This window comes from Chanos chanos, chromosome 8, assembly GCF_902362185.1.
Source record: "Chanos chanos chromosome 8, fChaCha1.1, whole genome shotgun sequence".
NCBI classification, from domain to species: Eukaryota; Metazoa; Chordata; class Actinopteri; order Gonorynchiformes; family Chanidae; genus Chanos; species Chanos chanos.
In genome coordinates, this window is record NC_044502.1 from 37,481,879 (window position 1) to 37,506,869 (window position 24,991).

The window sequence follows — 24,991 nt, forward strand, 5'->3', positions numbered from 1 at the left end:
GTCTCCTATTTTAAGGAGCACTGAAACCAAGTGCTTATAAATAAGTAAGACAAGCAAGGATTACTGTAGAAAACAAACAGGTCATCAAAAAACATTTTAAGGCCATGAAACAACCACATTTTGGGAACATTTAATATTGTGCTGATTGGATATTTCTAACACAAGAAAGTCATTTGGAGAGAAGAGGGGCTATTACTAAGTCTTGATTGGAGGGTGTTACAGTAAGTGCAACATTGGGAGCTACTACAACAAGGTTTACTTGGTAGAACAACATTTTCCCTTCCTTGCAAAAAGCTAAAAAAAAGCTAAAAAAAAAAAAAAAACCCAAAAAAACGAAAAACAAGAACTACCAGGGTTTTTACCACTATGCCATACTTCCTCGATGATTTAAGCAGCACTTTTTTTTTTCTTATATTACAAGAGCAACCCTGTGAACATCAAACTCAAACAGATGAAGAAACAGAGGGGGGAAGTAAGGCGTGTTCTTCATCTTGGCTTTTTCCTCCAAAACCACCATACGCCCTCACTCAGAGGCTCAATGTTCTTTGCAAGTGAAAATAATTTTTCTCTGCTTTTTTTTTTTTTTTTAAATTTTGGGATATTTTCATTAGAGGATCTATTCATAAATATTCTATGTAAACTAACAGCAAAACGTAAAAGCTGATACTAGATTGAAAGATAAGACTTTATCTTGGGGAGAGAACTTCTATCAATAGTATTCATAGAGCCAAATGGATTTATAGCATACAAAAAAAGAGAGTGTGTGTGTGTTTTTATTTTTTATTTATTTATTTAGTTTTTACAATTATTATCATACTATCAACCAATCTCTTCAAACTCCCAGGTACAAAAGTATTTTTTTTCCTCAATGGAAAAAAAAAAAATCTCCAAAAAAATAGCTTAGTTCAGACATCAATTTTTTTTTTTTCCAAGGCCTCAACCTGTGCTTTGTGAGTGAATGAGCTGCTCTGAATGCAGAGACAAGGCTTTTGGATTGAGCCTGAGAGAAAGAGGCAAAGAAGCTTATGGAGGAGAGTGAATCTACAGCACCAGTTAAACACAAACAGTACGTACAGAATTAGGATATATTGATATTTATTTATATGTTTTGTATCTATACTCAAATTAATGCTAAAACAATCCAAAAACACTAATCTAAAACCAGAACAGTTTACCTCTGAGCTAGTGCAAAAAAGAGTTCATGTTTAGAGGAGCAAAAATTCCCCTAAACGTTCTCCATACTAAACGTGGCTTTAACGTGTGTGTGTATAAGGGGGGGGGGGGGGGGGGGGGGTGTGGATGGTCAGGAACGTGCTGTGGTTTTCGTCGAGGGGCGGGCGAGGGAGACCTGGGCTGAACTCCTGTTCCTGGGGCTGCGCTTTGCTGGTGTCTTAACGGCGGGGTTCACAGCTCTGCGCTTCTCGCCGCTCCTCTCAGACACTTTCCCGCATACCTGATTGACCAGGCTGTTCATTTGCTCCTGTCGCAACACAACGCCAGCAAAATTACACCTCCTTCAATAAAACAATGATCTGCTAAAAAATATATACATACACATACAAATATATATATATGTGTGTGTGTGTGTATGTATGTATGTATACATAGTCATGGTTGGTGCAGCTGATTACCGCAGTATAGCGAAACATCATCTTTAAGCCTCGCGAGGACCTGCGTCTCTGGATGTAACGTAGCGCACATTCCAGACAGAAGACTACGTTATCGTTTTCATGAACCACCTGTGGGAGAACAGACAGGAGTGGTCCGTCACTGGAGAGGCTGTGTTTTAGAGTTTACTAAAAGGGTAAAACACTCGTTTGGCCTCGTTTTACTAATGGAGCGCATCGTCACTATGCTGTTATGCTTCTGTGGATCCCCTTTTAACGGTTCAGCGACTATCTCGGGTGGCATCTCACGTTTGAAATTAACGTTCATTTTTTTTAGCGGTAGTGTGACAGAGACGACGGGAGACCCACCATGGAGAGGTAGCAGAGGTGTTGGCACACCTGGCAGCGTCTGTCGGAGGTGTCCTCTGTCACACGAGGGCGCTGTTGTTTCTTTTTCTCGCCTGGAGAGTGGCTCTCTGAGTCTGAGCCGTATCTGGCAGACAATCGTAGCCCGGCCTTGTGCAAGCTCCGTCGCTGGCTTATCTCCGTGTCCCTGTCAGACGAGAGACACTTTGGCATTTCAGACGCCCTAAAACACAAAAATCTATTTGGGTTTTTCCAAGTGCGTTATCTCTCCTTTACATCCTCACAATCTGCGTGAGGTCCTTAAAATGATCCTTAAAAATTGTGTGGGATATTTAAAATGATCTCTTAAGCTCACGTCAGTGTAATAAAGGTGGATTTACTACCTGAGGTCTTTGATCAGTGTGGAGACAGCACTTAGAAGATGACTGTTTTCACGTTTGCACTCGGACATAGCGATCTGGTACAGCAGCCTGTCGGTGGAGAAAGGCTCCTTTATGTGTCGACTTTTCAGGTCCTGCACGGCAGACATGACAAGCGAATGAGAAATGTTGAGAGAGAGAGAGAGAGACGCAGTAAAAATATTTGGCAACCACTGATCCACTGTCCGCTGGAATGAGACAGCTGGAAACGCTTCGGTCGTATCGTGTTTTCTCTCTGTCTCTTTCTGACACGCAACCACACACACCACAGCCAAGCATTCATTGTGGATGATAGTAATAATAATAATTCTTCTTTGAGGATTTGTACGGGAAAAGCTTGACATAATGTGAGGGGTCACCCTCTCTGAAGTGAGGCCCTCACCTTAGCAGCTTCATAGCCCAGTCTCAGCCACTGGGGGGTGGCAAAGTGCACTGTCTCTGATACACTGTACCCGCAGCACACCTTGGACACAAAGGTCCCTGGAAAACAAATCATAAACTGGCCACTCTGCTGAACAGTGCGGTAAACTGTGACCCCTGCTTGACGGAGCACCTCTGGAGAGACCTATTAAAAAAAAAAAAAGTTGGTTAAAATAAAAGAACAGTATGGGACAAGCTAAGCACTTCAGGAAATGCACCAACTTCTTGTATATTAGGTGTTCCAGTATTTCAATAAAATGTTCAATAAAAATTTGAAATGTGTAAAAAGTGTGTATACACATAGTAAGTGCTACAGTAAATGTTGGGGTTTTTTTTCTCACCATAATGTTCCTCTCCAACATCTCAAGTCCTGGGGTTCCATTGGCCTGCAGCAGTGTGTGAACTACTTTATCAAGTTTTGTCTTCTCCTCAGATGGAATACAGTACCTGTCAGGAGACAGTGAACAGGATTTTCCCAACATTTCCAACAAGAATCTTCACTATGTTCCCTACAACATCACTCAAAAAGATAGCATCATACACACACATCCTTTACTTGTTCATGAATTCCATAAATTACTCGTCCATAAAGTACTATGTCATATCTCTTCTGCTAACAGAGACAATTGTGATTTGACAAATATTCTAAACACAAAACAAGACCAATACACTGAACTAACCATATGCAGTCAGCACCAGTGTGTAGGTAATCTATGTATGGAAGGCGGTTCTGGTCACAGGACCAGCATGAGGTAGAAAAGACCATGCCAATGTTCAGCCAGGGGATGGTCACTCCTGTTTTAAAGACCCAACCAGAGGGAGAGATTTTTTAAATTTTCTGATTTAAATAAACAGACACGCAATTCCACCACAGTCATAAATAAACAAATAAACAAATCACCAAATAAAATAATGTTCTAAACAGTCAAACGCTAAACACATCACATATTTATGAACCTGAGTTGAGCAAGGTTATTCTAAACTATTAATCATGCAGAACGGTAATACCAGAAGATCTATAATGTCCTTTAAACATGAAATCATGTGCTATGTACCATGGTGGCTTTTAGCTATGGAAACGCCTACATGTACTCCTCTGTTTGAGAAAATCAGTATAGTGAGAGACAACATACCTGGTACAGCGCCAAGATGACGCAGGATGGATCCTGAGTTATTGGAAAGGACAGTGAGATTCCATCCATGCCTTAAGCAGAGAGAAAACAAAACACAACATTCTCAGCCTGTGTACAGAACACTACACTGCCTCAGAATATGTTTTATGACTATAGGGAAGGCAAATATGTAAACAGATGATAGCCATGATATATACCAATAACCATATGTTTCTAAATATGGACGATGTTGAGTGGCAGGAGCTACCAAGGACAAACTGCTAATCCTGCTGTTAACTGTGGAGCTCTATGGGTCTTACTTAGAAAATGGCTCAGATTTCCCTACTGGGAATCCACTCCCATGAGTCTTTGTGTCCACTCTCCCACAATGCACTGCAACATGGCATTTCTTTTCCTCTACTAATCTCCAATACTCTTGCTGTAAACAGAATGAAAAACACGAGTTGGAAGATTACGATAACGAAGTTAAAGGGATGTTAATACATTTTGTTATTGCATTTCCATAATAAAGAAAAAGGGAGATTGACATACCTCCACTTCATCTAGGTTTGGCTCTTTGCTGAAGCTCATGTTCATGGTATTCCTGGCTGCCCTAAAGAACGTTGTTAGGGAGAACGATTTCCCCTGTGAAACAAACGACACAATCAGTAAGGGTACTGCAACTCAAAACAATGCAAATCGGGGGAACCACGGTCATCTGTTTTTAATACGTCAGCCAATTCAGTTATGTCTGCATTACGTTCAGTATGACGTGATCACAGCATGTCAAAATGGAGCTGACAGATTAAAGGTGGTGCCGAGTGAAAAGAGGAGGTCTGTGCTTAATAAAGTGAGAGAACCTTGTAGATGCACTTATGCAGGTCACTGAACGCGTCTCCCTCCTCTTCTCCTCTCTTCTCCTGAGAGAAGAGTCGCCGCCGGCTGTTTTTGGTCAGCGGGTCTAGCTCTTTGAGGTGCTCGCGCATGCCGCTGTGGTGCAGGGCTCCGTTCACCAGGCCGTTCTTGGGTTCGAAGCGCGGCAGCTGCAGGGCCGCCTGCTGGGAGATGTCTGCCTGGCCCTCCAGAGGACCCTTCCTCCTCTCCAGGCTCTCTTTCTCCGCCAGAGCCTCCCTCTCCAGCCGAGCGTGGTCGGCCGGGGACAGGGAGTCGTAGGAGAGCAGGTACTGGCAGTAGGCCTCCTGGAGTTTGGCCAGGCGGTCCTGCGCCGACTTGGGGATGCCGAGGAGGTCGGCCAGTCGGCTCCAGGACCTCATGTCCGTGACCTGCTGCATGCCCCCCATGTCATTTATGAGCTGGGAGAAGCGGGCGAGATCCAGCTCACAGCCTCCTAAGGACACACGCACACACAGATGATATGTGCTGAGTGTGTGGATGTGTTTCTATGTGTGTGTTAAAAAAAAAAAAAAAAAAAAAAACCAAAGACAAAAAGATCCACCCAAAGATATGAAAATGACTTGCTATTTCCAAGTCTTATTGCTATTTTCATTGCCACGCCACAAGCTTCTGCTTTAGTCTCCATATCCCAGCCAGTATTTGTTCATGGAAAATGGTTATCTTGAGAGTGAACATCTAATAGACAAATAATAACATTGAATATTTTCCCTGTGAGATTAATTATTCTCTACTGTGTAAATAAAATTATTCAGCCAGTTTGATCCTAAACATTAAACTTTTCTCCTCTTGAGCTATTTCACTTCGATATATGATGTAGTTCCGGGTAAATTTTGACATAAAAGGCCATGGTAAGAGGAAGGCTTCATTATAAGCCCAATCATGAGAAAAAAAGCAGTTGTAAGTTTGCAATTTCAGTGAAAAAAACATCAAGACTTTTTTTTTTTCTTCTTAAAAACAAGTCTTCTAGAGTTAAAATGCGAGTTAAAGTTGTTAACAATTAAGGTTGGCCCACGATACATGTCAGTTTCACTCATTTCAAGATACTTCTTATGCCTTATGTCTAGGTACTTAATTTCATCAGCTTCTATGACATTTCTGATTGGCCGTGGACATTCGCTGGACTCGTATGAATGCCAGAGTTGCCTGTGCAGGGCACACAGAGTCCAGCAGGACTGTAACAGAGAGGTTGGAGAGGATTTGGGCTTGGCAGGAAAGAGGCAATCTTTGCTCCTTCAAGGATTTGACTTTCCCCTCTCGGACTACAGGAGGTGAGCGGGAGCCAGCCGGGCTTTGGCGCTCACACTTCCCTTTCTCTCTGTGATCTCATCAAAGCGAGCCGCTTTGGCACGGGCTCAGTAAAGTGTCCTCGGCGCACAACAGGGCTTATTGAGATTTACACAAACACTTCAGAGCAGTACAAGTCACCTAAACAAGAGCAAAGATACAGGCTGCACAGGAAAGAAGATCAGTAAACAAAAACACGGGGTATTATTTTTTACAAGAATGATGAATTTTTAATGAATGTTTCTTTTTGTTTTGTTTTTACTATTCCCTGGGGTTTTAGTATGATCTGATTAATTTCTCCTTATTGTGCATTTGGTCATTAATCTGTCTTAAAGCTACATATTTCCAAATGTCTTAAAAATGCATGTGTCACAACACACAAGAGAACCATTTCATGTAGGTCAAACAGAATACATCCAAGGACACTGTTTAGTGTGGATCTAATAGAGTATGACTGAGGATACTGTTTAGTATGGGTCAAATGGACTATGACCAAAGATAGATTTTAGTATAGGTCTAATACAGTATGACTAAAAATACTGTGTGGTATGGCTCTAACAGAGTATGACTAAAGATTCTGTGTAGAGTGGGTCTAACAGAGTATGACTAAAGATTCTGTGTAGAGTGGGTCTAACAGAGTATGACTAAAGATTCTGTGTAGAGTGGGTCTAAGAGAGTATGACTAAAAATACTGTGTGGTATGGCTCTAACAGAGTATGACTAAAGATTCTGTGTAGAGTGGGTCTAAGAGAGTATGACTAAAAATACTGTGTGGTATGGCTCTAACAGAGTATGACTAAAAATACTGTGTGGAATGGATCTAATAGAGTATAACTAAAAATACTGTGTAGAGTAGGTGTAATAGAGCATGAATAAAGATACTGTGTACTATGGGTCTAATAGAGAAGTATGACTGATGATACTGTGTGGTTTGGTTCTAACAGTATTAGACCCACACCACACAGTATCTTTAATCATACTCAGTATGACTAAAGATACTAAGATGACTAAAGACATACTCAGTATGACTAAAGACACTGTGTGGTGTGGGTCTAACAGAGTATGACTAAAGACCCTATGTAGTGTGGTTCCCACAGAGTTTGACTGTGGGTGCATACCTATAAGTGGTGGCTCCTCCATGGTGATGCCCTGGGCGCGTAAGTGTTTCCTGATGCATGCTAGCCGTTGGACGTTAGGACCCCAGCGTCTGCCCAGCTTGTGCACATGCTGGATGTGAGAGACAAATCGCATTTCTTCTTTGAGCTTACACTCAGGCCTCCAGCCAGGGGGCGGCACAACACGGCACAGTCCGAACGGCTCCACCTGTTCTCGCACCAGCTCCACGTACGCCAACGGATCGTGAAATTCCCGCGGGCCTGGATGGAACACCGGAACTTCCGTTATTGCACCGACTGCACTACACTTGTCTTGTTCCTTTTCCTTGACCCCATCGGGGTCGTCCACTTCGGGAGGCTCTGCGGGTTTGGGCGGGTTGGTCTGATTGTGTGTTTCGGCTGGTTTGGGGGATTCGGGGGGGGGATTCTGTGCTGAGGTAGTGGGGCTGCTCTTGGCAGGAGCTGTTGCTCTGCATTGTCCCTGTCTGGTGAACATGAGCTTCCCTGCAGAGGCGCGTTTGGGTCTCTGTGAGCCAACGGGCTGAGATTCGCCCGTCGTAACGGGACTGTTGGACGTGGGCGTCTCCTGTGCTGCTCTCCTGCTGCGAGTCTCAGGAGAGGTAACCTGCAGTTTAACCTTTTTGACATCGACCTCGACCCCTTGTACTGTCTCAGGGCCCCCCGACATCTCCAGCTGCCTCTTTGACTGTCTTAGTCCATCTCGCCTCACCTTAGGGGTCTCTACACCACATGGCTTCCCGTTGGTCCTGCCACTTGGCTGTGAGCAGCAGCCTTTGGTTGCAGAGGGACCTGGGCTGGGTAATAGCACCTGTTTTGGAGTCTTGGAGTGGCTGGTTTGAACTTTTCCTGAGTTCAAGTGCTGAGGATGGGTGTTGGGGTGGTGGGTGCTGACATGGCGTGGCGTGTGGGCACTCAGGTTGAGTTTGGCCTCCTTGAGCAGTCTGGCTTTGGTGTATGTCACATGGCCCTTGGGATATTTCACAGCTTTGGTTGGTGGAGGAGGGAGGTCCCTCGCTCTCCTGGCACTGGTGGAGGAAGCTCTCTGGAGTCCATTCACTTTGGAGGTCTGATGGACAGATGAATAAACAGATAGAAAGATAGAGAGAGAGAGAGAGTGGTAGAGAGAGCGAGAGAGAAAGAGAGAGAGAGAGAGAGAGAGAGAGAGAGACAGGTTTGTAACATAATTAATAACGCTATATTTCAGCTTCAACGACACAAAGCGTAGACTTGGGTTAAACTGCGACAGGGTGACAGTATATCACAGCATGCCCCAAAGTTTGGTATGTCTGGTGTAACTCCACTAGAGGGCTCACTAATGCCATTCCAGTTCTCTTTTGGGATTGTGTGCACGTGAGCTGGGCCATGTACTGTGATTGTTCCGTCTAGAGTGTGTGAGCGTGGGGTGGGGGAGGGGAGAAGACTGGTATATTCATACTGATGTCCTTGTCCTCTGTCCCAACACACACACCCACATGTACACACACAAACACACACACACACATATGCATGTACCACACACTTTAGGTGGTGAGAATTTGACACGGTTTTAAAACAGTTTCACTCCAACGTTTTGCACTGGTTTTGGGCATGAGTGAGACAGTGAACGGGGGTTGGGTTTGGGAGAGATGACATCATGTGTTGCTATAGCCCTGCTGCAGGATGGTAGGAAGGTTCAAATGAGCCATCTGCAGCTCTGCAGCCCATAGGAAGCTCTGGCAGCAGGGCAGGAAACTCCCGTCTACACACACATACACACACAGGCCATGTAAAAGCACTCTGAGAACAGGTCAACATCAGAGCAGACAGAGAGTCCTCTGTACTCTCTCTCTCTCTCTCTGTCTCTGAACGCCATGCATGGCTTTAATCCATTTCACTGTTATTACTATCAGATCATTTCCCTCTAATGTATCATCACTGACAGCAAGTGATCTTCAATTCAGCACATGACACCAGCTGAGCTGAAGGTATTACTAAAGACTAAATTGGAAAGAAAAAAGGAAAACATGACAAGAAGAAGTTGAAAATCACACCAAAAGTTTCATTAAAAAAAAAACAAACTATGATTCTTTTCTGAGACAATCATAGCACACACACACGTTTCCATATTGCAGACCAAAATGTAGAGTATCAGTCATACTTACATGTGAGATTACGCCAAAGAAACTGAAAGCGTAATTAAATGAATTATATTCCGCATCTCCGATAAGGCAGCCCTACCTGTTGTTTGTGCTCCTGTGCGGGTTTGCTTGGCCGGAGATTATGCGTGCTGGAGGGTCTCGCTGGAAGGCTGGTATGGCCTGAGCTCTGCTCCCTCTGGTTTCTCTCCTTCCCCTGGGCCCCCTCTCTCCCTTTGGACCTCAGGCTAACCTCCCGTCCTCCGTTTTTCGCCTGCCCGTTAAACACTAACGCAGAGAAAGACATCATCAACTCGCTTAGAACATCTGGACTTATGGCACGTGAAATGACGGTGTTTCATTTATGGGCTATTTTTCATTCGCAGTGTGTTGGAATCAAACAGGGTTAGCTTAGGAATATGTGTCTTTCTGCTGAGCGACTTTTCCACTCTCTGTGTGCTTGACTTTATCACGGTGCCAAGCCACTTACTTCACATTTGCATGGACAATGACTGGGACCCCAGTTCAAATGTTCTACTTAAATACTGTCATGGCAAAGTCAGTGTAATTGTCCAGTTTTTTGCAGAAATCCTTCAAAACACAAACATCATTAACCAACAGCAACCAACATCTTAAAGCCTCTTCAAATTATACATGCTGTCTATGCAAGTTCTATCACTTCCAAGAAAATTATGCAACCTTTGTAACGATGTTGAGATAAATACATGTTCAGATGCAATTCAAAAAGATTAGAGTTACCTTTATTGTGTTTTCATTCGTAGGGCTTTTAATATTTCCTGAGAGAAATTTCATCACCACCCACACGGCCGTTACAAAAACAAAGCTACAGTATTTCACTAGCTGTCAGTTCTTATTCACTGCACAGCTAGTTCAGTCCAATAGCTGAACTGAACCGAGAGCGTCCAACGTTCGCTATAAAAATATTTTAAATGCTATACTGAAATACTCTATGGGTCCCTTTACTAAATGAATGCTACACTCAGTGGCTACTCCTGGGACCAACATTTCACCCAAACTAGCTGGAAACCAGCCAGCGCTGTCTATAAAAGTGTCTTATTTAGCTCGTTGCCTTGCACAGCATTGAAGTTAAACTTCTCCGATTTCTTTACAAAATATGGACACTCAGTGGGATGCTCGAGTCCAGGTTTTTCTTTTTTTTTTCCCCATAAAGTTTCTTTTCAGCACCCAGACTCAGCAGGCTTCGTCTTACCACATATCTGACTGACTGGGCAGCTTAGTTTAAGAAACGAGCCTACGGACGGCTGTAACATAAGCACATATTTCTGTCCATTAGCGAGCACAGGAGGGGAGTATGGGCCCATGTTTTAACCCAAAGTTGGGTGAAATATACATGTCAACAGTTCCAATGATCTTTCAACAAATACAAAACCGTTACAAACGACCTCGGCGTACGAGAAAACACATGTACATGAGAGAGCGTTTTCCGCAGACATCTGATACATCGTCCATTCCAAACGCTCTACGCTGTGCCATAGATGTAAGTGTCTTTGCTCGAGATCTGTTTCAACTTTTGAACCTCAGTGAGAGAGAGCCTCTAACATGCAGGGAGTGTGTAGAAGGGGATCAGGTGACTGAGGTGTCAGATTACACCGGAGATTACGCTGAGTGGGCAGTGAGATCTGTTTACTAGGCCAGAGAGGGAGAGGAAAGAGAGAACGAGAAAAAAAGAAAGAAAGAGAGCATATTGAGCAGAGTGATCAGGATAAGGTAAAGGCAATTTATTAAGCCTTGAAAGAGATGTCTGCCCAACTAACTGCCAGTTGCTAGGTTCCTTGTATTTATCTGACAAGTAGATGAGATTGTATCAGTTTTCTTCGTACTGACAGAAAAAAAACCGGGCCGCTCAAGTGGAAGTGAAAATAACCTCGCGGTTTCCATCGCTGTGAAATCTGGTTGAGTTGTCAAGGTCATTTCAATTACAGCATTACGACTACAGGGTCTGCACCAGGTTCACAAGACGAGCTTCTACGCGACAAAAGCATACGCGCAAAGGATAAGTCTACGCACTGAATCACGGCCTGAGTCTAATGTGTATACTACTTGTCTAACTGCCTAATGTATTGGATCATTGCTTTTAGGGAATGTACACGTAGCATGCCTTAGCTGACTTGAGTGTTCTGTGTTACGCAGACAGCACACAGCAAATGTAGGCAATCTGACAAAGTGCTGTGTATGGACACGGATCATTAACCGCATGGTGTGAAAGGAGAAGGATCGTTATTCACTGTGCCGAGGCCCCTAAAATGTAAGCTTTTCAGCCCAGCCGTCGACTCCACTGTTTTTGCTGAAACGCACAGAGACCTACAACCATATGATACCATCAGAAAGAAAAACCTATCAAATTATAAATGCAATTTAAAAGCCGAATGACTCCATAAAAATAAGTAACAGAGGGCAGACAGAGAACGTATTTGACTGCATGGTTGTGTGACCGTGTGTGTGTGTGCGTGCGCGTGTGTGTGTGTGCGTGCGCGTGTGTGTGTGCGCACGCGCCATATGTGTGTGTGTGTGCGTGCATGTGTGTGTGTGTGTCTGAAGTGTGTGTGAACACCAAGAGGACAGGAAATATCATATTCAAAGAAACAGAACCACAAATTGCATGCAAATCAGAGGCTAATGCAGAAATATAAACCTAATTCATCTGACTAACAAATAATCACAGATATTCAGTGTGGAACAAGCCAGCCTGTGATGAAAAAAGTGAGTGTGTAAAACTGCATTAGGTGCTGTAAAGAGTAGTATGTTGGGATAAACTTAAAGTATGTTGAGGGGGGTTTAAGTTCATTGTTGGAATGACATATTAGAAAAGCTTTTTGTCAGGACAGATTATTCAGTAAATGAATAATTGTTTTGTGTGTCTGTACTATGAATGTAAGTACCATGACCATTTGTGATGACTTTGTTAAGTGCTTTGCTCCTCCTTGAAGTGGACTGGCTGGATACCGAGGCATCATTAGCAGTTGGCTCGACCTCTTCTTCTTCCTCATTCTCCTCTTCCTCATCTTCTCCATCCTCTTGGGCTGTACCAAAGTATGTCATGTTGCTGGGCAACGCTGAAGAGCCTGAACCACAGAGACAGAACGAGGAAGAACACAGAGAATGTGGGCCAGAGACACAGCATGAGTACATTCATCTATGTGCGTGTGTCTGTCTATATGCATTTGTGTGTGAAACAGACACAAACAGAGAGGGAGCGAGGGAGAGAGAGAGAGACAGACAGAGAGAGAGAGAAAGAGAGAGAGAGAGAGACAGAGAGAGAAGCTTGCAATTCTCTTACAGATGAATCACAAAACCAGAGGAATTCCAGACTTAGTTCTCTCTTAGAGAGAGCAGTAAGATCATATGAAGTGTCCTCTGTATGCTAACAGACCCTAAGGGTGAACACTAAAAAGCAGTTAATAGCTGAGATGGAAATGTAGCAGACCCATGCTTGCATTCACATGGACCAGTTACTGATCCACGTTGAAAAAAGCCCTGCTCTGAAGAGCTGGTTACAATGGAGAGCCTGTTCAGAAGCTCCACTCCACATACCATGAATAGCGATTTATCTCTATTAGGGGTCACAGAGTACGCGGCGCTAACATGCTAGCATGTGATTGTGTGTTTGGGGCACTGGGGGCCTCAGGGCGGACGTTGGAGCGCTCTTGATGAAGAAGTAATCTTCAGGTGACGGGAAATCTGGGCTATGTTCTGAAAGGGATCTGAGCCCCCTGTGATTGCTTAGAGGCCTTTTAAGCCCAATCCTTCAGCCTCAAGGCCCTCATCTAGGCTGTCGTACGCTTTGAGCCTGAACCCTATTGTGCTTGTGGCTCAAGAGAAAAATGCAGACACTCTTCTTAACGCCCGGTTTAAAGTGAAATGGAAAAAAAAAAAAGGATTTTAGGAAATGTACATTTAAAGTAAAATATATACACACAAGACTTTCCACCTTATGTGCATTCTGCGGTTACAGAAGTCTTTGGTTTAAAAACATGCTCTCTTTCTCCGACAGTGAGCTTAAAAAAAACAAAAACAACAGCAGCAGAGTACAGCAGAATGGATTTACTCTAATAAAGTGTGCTCAGCGTTCCCATTGAAGGTTTTGCCAATGGCCTGAAAATTCATCAGCGAGGAACTTTTTTTTTTTTTTTTTTTCTGGGTATCAGGTTTGCATTGGATTATGTCAAATGACAAAAGGAAAAGCCTAATTAGCAGTCTAAATCAACAGTATAAATGAAATAATAACAGTAACGTCAAGAGTTCCGATAATCCACAGCATTAAGGCGACCGTTGCCCTGGGGGTGCTGCAGAGGTAAAGGGAGAAGATCAAACCCCATAAAGGCTTAGACAGGTCCCCGAGTACCCGCTGCAGCACTCCACCCATCAGCTGTGTGAGGCTTTGTGTTTGAGTTAGAGTAGAACAGCAGGAAGCCCAAACCTGATTATAAATCTGCTTCTATCATCCCTCAGGGGCAGGAAGAGAGAGAGAGAGAGAGACAGAGAGAGAGAGATTTGCAAAACAAACTCATAAAATATACACATGGCCTGAAAATGTTTGAGAGCACGAAAAAAAAAAAAAATCTATCTGGTTTGCATGAAGATGAAACTGTGGCTCCAAAGAGTTTTGTCTCTCCAGCAAACAGCATCATCTGTGGAATACACAACTGCAGCAGCGTCAGTTCTATTCCAGCATCCAGGGGCAGACTTATAAAGACTGATTGAGCTGCTCCCAAGCAGTCACTAGACTTAAGAGTCTATGTGGAGAAGGAAGGATGAGACTGAGAAAAGATTCTCTCATTTACATCCTCCATGTCTGAAAAGCCATTAACCCACTTTGCCCTCAGCCAAGAGAAATCTAATCAGTCTGTTCCCTGCCTGAGCGGAACCGTGCAAGCGAATGGCTCTGCGTGTGTGTGCGTGTGTGTGTGCGTGTGCGTGCATGCTTGTGTGAGTGAGTGAGTGAGTGAGAGTGTGTGTTAATTTAATTTGAGTCAGTCATGTTTGCGCCTGCTTGATGATGCTGCCAGTGGAGACAGACAGACTGCTGGTGAACTAAGGATGAGTGAATGAAACGTCATCATATTCACATAATAAAAGCCCTCAGTTGCTTATCCACAGAGATATGCAGTAACTAGAGCTGACATATGAAAAATTCAACTTGGGGAAGAGTTCAGATTTAAGTATAAATCCTAATATATTCAATATTTAACTGACATAATTATTTGTGCTTGTTTGCGGGAAGACAAATATGCACTAAAACCTCGCACTCTGAGTCGAAGTGGATGAGAGAGAGAGAGAAAGAGAGAGAGAGAGAGAGAGAGAGAGAGTGAGAGAGAATTCCATTTGAATTCCTGTATAATTAAAGCAATGGGAAGGCTGTCCTATTCACATGGTGGAATTCCGGTTTCATATCTAATATTTTCTCTGAGTGAACTCGAAATGCCATTGAGTTGACCTAGAATCCTGGGAATCAACCTGTTCTCCGTAGGGAAACCTCAGCGAGTGAATAATAGGTTGAAATGCTGTCAGAGTTTAAAAGGTTGAACATTCCCTACCCTTCAACACCAGTGTAATCAGATAAGCCTGAAAACCAAATTATGGGCTGTTAAGGCCTGAGGGCTGGAACCATCACAGAGGTTTGGGGAATACACAGATTTGAGGTTTAAGACTGCAGTTAAGACCAAACCAGAGTACCACAGGATGGGCTGTAATTCCGACACACACTGGGAACTCAGCCAATGCTACCAAAACACAGCATAACTCAGTAAATAACGGCAATGAATATGAGCATGCAAGTAAAGCTGTGTACACGGCTGACTCTCAAAAGAATTTGTCTAAATGTTCTGCTATAATAGTTTGAGCCAAATGCAGTTTTGTAGCTCCTGTTTTACTCCAGAGGGAAATAAATATATTTCAGTAAAATACTCTAGGTGTTCTGCAGAGGAAACACATGGAAACTCTTGGAAAGTCCGAGGACACGTGCGTATGTCTCTGTGAATGAAGAAATGAAGCTACGTGTGCAGGGTATCGACTTGTTTGCACATGTAAGTATGAGTTTACAGCCACTTCGTGGCTCTTTGAGTAATATTAAGTATTAAATCTAGCATTAAGTATTAAATTAAATTAAGTATTAAATTTGCCTGCTTATGGTGTAACTCAGGGTGGAACTTACCTCTCAAACACAGGAAGGTGAGGAAGTCTTCTGTTTTGGGTTTGCGTTTGGACAGGTCATTGAGTGGGGAGGCAGGACTGGGCGGCATAGCCTCTACTAGTTTAACTGGAGTTGCATTGGGAGAGCTGGGATGAGACTGGGCAAATTTCCTCTGAGCCTGCAGTCTAGGCCTGGAGAGAGAGTGAGAGGGTGAGAGTGAGAGAGAGAGAGATCTATCATCTGTGTCACCATATAGGGATAAGAATAATTGCTAGGATCACTTAAAATGATAAATCTTGTAAAACAGGTTCAGCCATTTAATGCTGTTATCAGATGAGTCAGTGATGTTCATGGTCAGGCCATGGTAGAGTGCATTTACAGACGTATTCCACAGTATTCCACAGTTATTTATTAAAACAACAATTGCAATTTGGTTAGTTGGACAATCTTTTCATTATGTTACAAAACATCCTTTTAGAAGAAAATGATGTATTAATGTACATATAGTATATATATGTGTGTGTGTGTGTGCGTGCGTGTGTGTGTATAGTATATATAAATAAAACTTGTATTGCAGAAAAGGGGAGGGAATAAACTCAGTAGAGACACAAAATCACATGACCTTATCTTTTGTCTCGATACAACAGGGAAAATGTATTGTTTGTTAGCAGTATTAATCATGGGGAGCAAAGACACAGTGGGGCTGTCTGATATTTCAGAGTCCAGCAATGAGCTTCTCTAGTTAGACAGTTATCGAGCCCCCGTCTGCTTAATGAACAGCACAGGGTTTAGAGGGCACAGCAGAGCACAGAGAGACATGGAGAAGGCAGTACAATACACACAGTTGTCTCCAATGAGCACAGAGACATATCCGGGTTTGCATTAACCTTTAGCTGATGACAGTTTAAGCCAGTAATATCAGCCACAATGCCAGAGACTATACTGTATGTTGAAACATATCTGCTGTTAGGAATGTATTAATACTGTGCTGCTGAAAACACATCTGTGGCAATTAGGACATCTGGGAGATACTTGATGAGAAAAAAAAACAACAAATGCAGTCAGACGCTGGCTTTTATGAACACTTAAAAGTTGGAGTATTAAATTAAGTGATGTCCATCGCAAGCCGAGACATCACTGTACTGCTACACAGAAGTTCAGGGTTAACGCACAATGTCAAAACCTCCTAAAAACTGTGCCCTGTGTTTACAGTTCCGTGACTTTGGAATGTCAATTTCACACACACGTTACCAGTCACAGTGACACATACCGAATACAGCGGCACCACTTTTTCATTGACTTCCCTTAACGCTATCAAACATCAAAAGAGTGACTCCTTTTAAATTCCCCCGCTCTCACCTCTTTTTGACGGGTCCGTCTTCTGAGTACTCACTGCAAACGTCATTTTTCGGGGCGGCGCGGCGACCCCTCTCGGCCTTACAGTTCCCTGAAAACACGCTGCCTTTAGGTCCTGATCCACTCAGGTGACCATTCGCAAAAGAACCTGGGGGACATGACAGAGGACCACTTTACACAATGATCATTTCTTATCCCTTTTCACATGTGCAGAACATTCATACGCAGAGCTTCCTCTTTTTTTTTTTCTTCCCCCTGAAGGCACAAAACAAAACAAACATCACAAAGAGCGGAACAACAATTAACTGAATTTTATTTGACTTCTCGGAGGAAGGATTGATTAAATGGAAGTCAGTTTTTCTGTTAAATTGCCATTGTAATCAGAAAGGTAAATAAAGCCATCAACCGAATGTCTAACCAAAACGAATAGAGATCTATTCGTCGAGAAAGAACTAAAGAAAACACTGGAAAGGCACGGGGTTGCATTTTCCAGGCTCTTGTTGAGAGTTAATGGTTCATATGGCCCATGTGAAATAAGAAAGTCTGTCCAACAGCTGATTAGAGTCTTTAATTCTCCCAATGAAACTTGAACATTGCACTCTAGAGACGCCTGGTTTTAAACACTGTTCCCCTGCAATGTTTTCAATTTGTTTTCTTCGCAAAGCCACTAGAAATGATTTTGTGCAGTATGTGTGCAAATATTTATCCGCTAATGTATCCTTAGACACTTCTGATACACATGTTTAGTTTAATTAAGCTTGTTTTATTTTCCTAATTATTTCTTTTAAATGAGGAAAAGATCAAAACGCTTAAGATGAAAACAGTTTTATGTAAATGTAACAAATTAAGCTTTCATCACCAATTCAGTATTGACAGATACTATGATATATTAACACAAAGAAGGACAAAACGAGGGAGGTACAACTAAAATTTCATCCAATTTGCATGACATATTTATCTTTATTTACAACTGACGGCACATTTTTGGCACGGGGGGAAAAAAAACAAACAAACAAAAAAAAAACCCAAACACATCTTTCTATGGATATACACTGTAGTATTTGTAAACTGAGATTGGCCCTTATGGGCTAAACTGAATAGCTTTCCCATTCTTCAGTACACAGAATGGGAGTGCAATGTACTGCAGGCAGGCCACCGAGTTCAGCCCATTAGAGTGTAATGACTCAGGCAAGCCCAGTCTCATGCAGGCCCCAGAAAAATGAAACCCATACAGAGAGGGCTTTATTCAAGGCATAATTCACTTCACTAACGCATATTCAATGTAATTACGGCTGAACAATAATAATCATAATGGCCCATTGATTGGCTGAGAAAATAAAGTAAAGCCTAACAGAGTCATGCAGCCAGTCTGTAACATGACCAGTGCGTCAAGACTGTGCTAAAATATTTGTCTGGGGTGTAATATTTTGAGACAGACACTGCTACGAGACATGCTTTAAATTCTAATAACCATCCTTTTAATCCCATTAGTGGTTCACTTAATTAAGATGAATGAAAGACACATTGAAACTGCATTTGCAAATGATGGACTTCAGTAGCAACACCGATAGCAAGCATAAAGGGGAACTGTAAAGTGCGTATTGATTGAGTTCACCTTACACGAGCACTTCAAATGCACTTGAAAAAGGTTTCAGGGGTAAAATGCACTTTGCACACGGTGCGAGTGGATAAGTCAGAGTTTTTAGCAGCGAATAAATGAAACAATGAATTTGCAGCAGAACTCAAACTCAAGGAATGAACCAATAAGAAAATATAAACAGGAGAGAGGTATAAATAAGAAAAATAAATAACAAAAGGCAAAAACATTAAAAACATAACAGAAATGAAGTAAAACACTGCCATTAAAACACCAAAGCCTCAACAAATGCCTAAAAGTAGAATAGAATAGAATAGAATAGAATAGAATAGAATAGAATAGAATAGAAGTTATGTTCAGTACAATGTGATCTATCTCATTTGCAAGATGTAGCAATTCAGGATGTAACGTGTTCATTTTGTGCAGTAAGAGAGCAGAGGTGTTGTGTTGTGCGTTGTGTGTGAAGATGAAGATTATAATAGCATATTTCTGAGGGAGAGCAGAGCTCTCTCCGTTTACTGATAAGGTCAGCATCCCACTGAGGCCTGTATTACCACTGGTGTTGTGCCCTGCAGTGGTACTTAGTGTAGAATGCCAATCATTTTCACAGGAGTTATTCTTAGAATAACATCCCACCCAAAACTTAAAGACAATAAGAGATTTTACGAGGTCAATGGAATCTAGTGTTATTTAAATAATATGCAATTTCATTTAATATATTGTAAACAGGTAAATTAAGAAGACAAGACAAACCTTTCAATGTGCATTCTGACGTGTGAAAATATGTTTCTGAGCCGTCGTATGTGACAGTCGTCACAGATCATGTTCATCAAAGAGGAGATGAGCTGAACCAATCCATGCATTGATATCATGTGTGTTCAACACATGCTATTCATTACAAAAGACATGCCTACAGAACTGAACTGCAAGGGGGATGTAAAGTAAATGGAAGCCTAACAATTATCTCCCACCCTTCAAAACAAAGGACGACAAACACCACCCAGTTACGAAAACGTTAAAAAAAAACAAAAAAACAAAAAAACAAAAGAAAACGCCATTATTACTCACCGTTTATGATTCCTGTACTGAGACCATTCTCAGTTTTGCTCTTCTGAGCTTTTTTAAATTCTTTGAGGGAGAGATAGAGCACTCTACGAACCACCCTTTCTTCAGACCATGGAATGCCATCATTATCATCCTGCAATGGAGAGCATGGAAAATGATGAGTCTGATACTTAACATGTAATATACCTTTAAAAAAATCCTTTAAAAACAGCTATCTACAACAGAAAACCAGTATTACTTGAGATATGGCCAAAAGGAATGTAATAAAATCACCACCACATCATGAAATCATTCAACAAAGTCTAGAGTAGGAAATATTAACATCTCTTTAATCTGCTATTTCATTTTAAAATTTACAAGTTTCCAAGTTACATTTTTCATTTACAAGTTATTCTTCTGTCTACCAAAAGAAACAGTTGAAGTTCTGAATTGCGCAATGTAATTTATAGCATCCTCACTGTCAAATAACCGCGGTCAGATGATTAAAAACGTGATTCAAGAGGAACAGAGAAGATTACTGAAAGAAGCGAAAGCTGCAAAGTAGAAAAAAAAGTTTTCATCTTCTTTGTAAATTAAATGCACTAAAGTTAGGGTGCCGGACTAGGACACTGGACTGACTGAGCTGCGGTCCTTTGAACGGGTGCAAAGAAAACCAGCACGTGTCAGAAAGCTCCTTGCTAGTGTACATACCGATGGTTATCAAAACATATACAGTCATTGCTATTGTAACACTTATTCCCCTTGAGTGAACTGCTTTCTTTTAATAACACAGATGCCTCACACTGTCGCTGAATGAATGGATCAGACAGCTTCCTTCACACATCTCTCAAAACCTGTCTTTCATTCTGTTTTCATTCGCTTCACATTTTGAAACTGACGTTAAAAAAAAAAAAAAAAAAAAAAAGCAATTCCCTCTGGGGTTTTTTTTTTTTTTTTGCTTCTCCTGCCTGTATCCACTGTGAATAGGCCTAAGAATGATCCTCAGCAGTTTCCCTACATAAGCTGACCTCTACTAAACTATTCTCTGGTGTTCAGGGACTGCTGCTAAAATGTTTATCATGTCTCCATTCACACAGGCTGTGAGATGTAGACTGAGCTCACGAATAGGAGCACTCCAGCACTGCTGGCCTTCCGCCAATCACACTGGAATGCTGCATGGTGAGGAAAGGGGCCTCAATGAACTCAAGAGCAGGAAATAGGAACACGGGGAAATACAGAGATTCAATCTGATAAAAAAACAAAACCCCCAAACGATCGTTTTTTAAAAAACCACCACAGACACCTTCGATATTGCTCAGCAATTCTGGTGTTTCTGTGATTCAACAGCTCACAATAATCATGACACTCTTTAAAACACACACACACACAGACACAGACACACTCACTGTAGTGTGGCAGTTGTTTAAATTATTCAGGCACGAATACAGCTTTCTCTCTTAGCGTGTGCCACTAAGACGGTGTAGCCAAGACCACCAAGTCAGGCAAATGAAAGCTTTTGTATCTTTTGATCTCATTAAATACCATACCAGAGCTATCAGTAAAGAGAGAGTTAGCTAACTTGACAAAAGTGTGAACTACTTTACATGATTAAGGCAATTCTTAACCCCCAACCAAAGGCCTCGTCAAACACCAAGTGGCACTCAGCAGGCTAGTCCTTGTTGCTATGGAGACAGTATTCCATAGGTCAGTTGTGGCAGTCATATATGAGACACTACTCTGTGTTGAAATGCCAACGAAATGACATCACTGTTTTTAAGCTAAGTCATACAAATATGGATTGATCACATTCATGATACTTAAAAACAAAACAAAAAAAACCCCTTAAAATTCGCAGCTTTACTTCAAATTACATGCTGTGAAATCTGCTCAGCTGCTTTCAAAATAGAAGGCAATTAAAAATCTGCGAAAAGCCTCTGCATACGCATTACTGATGTGCAAAATCTGAAAGAGCGTACCTGATGGTTAACCCACTTTACGTTTTTCACAGTGAAGTGGTTTTATTTTTGGGTGGCGCGTATGCCATTATACGTACAGTTGATTGACATGGCAGGTCTGCCCCTTCAGCTTTTAACGAAACTCTATCACCCCAGTTCACACAACATGAAGCCACTGTACAACCCAAGCCTCAGTGACAACTCAACAGCGTAAGGCAGACGTGCAAATGTGTAACCAACAGTGGACAATCTCCCATTACAGCTCAAACCTGCATACCAAGATAGGTAACAAAATGAGAGTGCAACACCACTGACTTATGCTGACACACTTTATCTTCGACCAGCAGGAACAGCTTTGAGCTATCTTAATTATCTACCACTCATCTACGAGCTGCTCTGAGTCATGGTGGTTTGTAATAGGGGTAGAATGAGGAAGGTCGTGTGCTAATTTAGGGCTTGATCCTGTAATCATAGCAAGATTTTGTGTGCTATCTAGAAGCTTCTGCTTCTTCAAAGACGAAACGCTGACGGCACTGAAAACGCGTGTTTAAATACAGTGGCTGAACACGCACGCTCAAATTTCAGATGTCACCACGACGTCTCATTACAACATCTCACTCAAAACTCTCGTCTCAAGTTTAAAAGTAAATCGTCTTTGTGTTGTTGGTTTTTTTTGTTTTGTTTTGTTCAGTACCACCATATTCCTTCATTTGTTTCGTAACAGACCAAACTAAATTAACACACAACTTTCTTTTTTTTTTTAGACTTCAGTGTTTATGTGAAAACAAAGTTCGGTTGTCTCGCACCATGAGCAACATCTCAAAGACAAGCACCTGTCACTAACATACATCTGCACCTACTCTGTGAGCTAGTTTTTAATAACCATCCAGGCAATGTGACAGTCAAAGCCAATTATTGGTAGGGCTCCATGGTTCTCAAAGGTCACTCTCTATACACAAGAAAGCCCTTAGCTGCCCTTAGACAGAAGACATCACAGTCTGAGGAATGAGAGGGCAGTGGCCTCTGGATTCAAACATTAAGAACTAGAAGGGCAAAGCTCTGACTAAAATAGGAAGTTTCTCAGACAAACCTAACCCCAAAGCCCTGTGCGGATTCTACAGTGTAATCAGAGAGCTTCCACAACAGACCATAACTGACTCCTCTGAGGACATGTTTTCAGGACATCAAATTAGATGAGAGAAAAGTTGGGGGAACTGATATCCAAATATTTCGAGGGCGATTTTAACTTCGGACTGCGAAAATAAGCAAATGACCTCACAGTTATGCTTGGTCACTCGCAAGAGTTTACAGCCAAATGATGAAGCCTGTGATTGAGGTTTTGCATTAGCTTATGTGTTGAATTTACATACAGATGACTTGTCGGAGTGATTTTGTCAAATTCAATGTAGCGAACGGGCAAGCTCGTCCCATATGCACAGCATGACATGGCTTAAATCCAAATGCCGTTGGCCTTTAAGAGAGGGTGGCCTCTTAGAGGACAAAAAGTAAAATTAATCTGTAGTGACAGGGAGAGGTTTTCAAATCTCTCCATACATCACTGCAGGTAACATCCCTATGGTCTGTGAATTCAAACGGCTCTTTAAATGTTAGATTTGACAGATTTCTTCCACAGATCTGCAACAAATCTACACGATGTCTCAAAGGATTTAAAGAAAAGAGTGATGAGTCCTTATGTCCGAGAAGTCTATCAAAAAATAAATACAAAAATAAATTTACATTATATACACTGTCCGGTTGACTGGCTTGGTTACAAAGTCAACATTAAGGGAATAACTGGCACTAGGAGCCTGACCTACTTCTGAAATTTGCCCACGATTCGTTGGCCACAGCCATACCATTACGGTACTGGTCGGTATGGTCTCTGGGACTGCCGAGGGTCTACACAACTGCTCATTTGTGCCTGATGTGTCCATAACCTTTGAGAGATCCAAATGACATGCTGTGAACTGAGCAAGCAAGCGTTAAAACGAACACATGTCAATGGATGACACCCTCCTACAAACCTGTGACTGAAAGGGCATATTCTCTTAGCTAGGAAACCAAGTGGCAGTGGCATCTCCGCTGCATGAAAAGCATTTCAGCTTTGTCTCAGTTAAGCACTAGCTTAAGCAAAGCCCATCAATGTTAGTGAGTTCTTTTGGCTCAGTTCCATTGAGATCTAATATAAACAGGGCCAGCAGTAGCAGCAGGCCCATAGGCAGGGCATCTCGCCAACCAATCAAATGTGACCTTGTTACCCGTCTGCCTCAGACTCAGGGCAGACACAGATGACTGGAGACGCTACAGTCAATGCAAAGCCTGCACTCACAAGGCGTCTCATAATTTTCTCAAAGGATTGACTTAACTGCCACACAGCTTTAGACCTACTGCACCAATGACACGACAAATCATAAGCACCGTGAAATCAGTCTTTTTGATGCCAAGGATACCTGCAGTTACAGACAGATTCCATTATCAACATACAATATCATTCAAGAATCAAGCTAATAAATTTCCCTTACTGTGAAAAATGAGTGAAAATGACACACTCAAACTTATCACATAATCATATATTTTAGATAAAATGCTGAAGGACTATGATACTGCTCAGTATCAGATGTCTTCAGGGAGAAAATGCAGATTTCTATCCTGCCAAACTAAACACATGAACAGTCTTGTGGCCGCTAAGTGAATAACTATACATTAATGAGGAGAAAGGATTTAATGAGATAAACCATTTAACGGAGTTGTGATACCACACACGAACAGGGAAGACAGATCTCAGAAATAAATGAAAAATGTAGAGATTATTTTTTCACGGTAACACTGTCTCTATTTATCTCTCCACAAACAGCACCCTATCTTGCCATATGCTCAGATCCTATCAGCTATTTGCATTTGATTCTTTTAAAACCTTTGCTGATGGAGGCTGGATATCCCCAGCCCAGGGCAAAACTCCCATTTGAATTTGAAGAGAACAGTCTTACATTTCACGTGCATTTGCGTGCGTCTGCATTGCATTTGCTACTTAATTGTGATGGATGGTCATATGTGTTAGTCTATGAGAACGAACGAGTCATACATCACTCCCTTTAACGTAAAAAAAAAAAATACGGTACATGTACGCAACAGTCCTTGCGAAACACCGATCCGCGAAAAACAATCCTTGGCCCTTGTCCCTGGTGTCCCTAACTCTACAAATACAAAAGATGATTCCCAGGGGACTCCCTAAAGGCCTGATTACACTTCTGCAGTCTAAAGGCTTGCTTATCAAGGACACTTTGTTCCCAGTGACAGAACCCTCCACGCATTCACCTAGCAGGGGAAGACAGATTGCTTTGGACTGAGCCAAGAGCTCACAGCTCCACCCCATCTCCTCCCTTGCCATGACAACCATAGAATGCCAGCAGCGAGCCTGGCTGCCTGTGCTCCTGTGCAGTTTAGTCTCTCTGACAGGCAGTGTTGGAGCCCCCCACCCCCCTAGCCTCCTCCAC

General features: G+C 42.2%; 1 protein-coding gene across 1 annotated transcript; it reads right to left on the bottom strand.

Annotated features, from left to right (window-relative positions):
- Positions 1-1,303: 1,303 nt before the first annotated feature.
- jarid2a (jumonji and AT-rich interaction domain containing 2a) lies at positions 1,304-23,431 on the bottom strand. The gene is made up of 18 exons (XM_030783169.1): positions 23,354-23,431; positions 19,567-19,696; positions 16,905-17,049; positions 15,567-15,736; positions 12,295-12,477; positions 9,477-9,661; positions 7,242-8,325; positions 4,785-5,272; positions 4,477-4,569; positions 4,245-4,363; positions 3,946-4,016; positions 3,493-3,607; positions 3,154-3,259; positions 2,775-2,957; positions 2,357-2,487; positions 1,977-2,160; positions 1,632-1,739; positions 1,304-1,480 (listed from the first exon to the last, which is right to left on the bottom strand). The coding sequence occupies exons 1-18, from the start codon at positions 23,429-23,431 to the stop codon at positions 1,304-1,306; spliced, it is 3,750 nt and encodes a 1,249-aa protein (XP_030639029.1).
- Between the last annotated feature and the right edge of the window lie 1,560 nt (positions 23,432-24,991).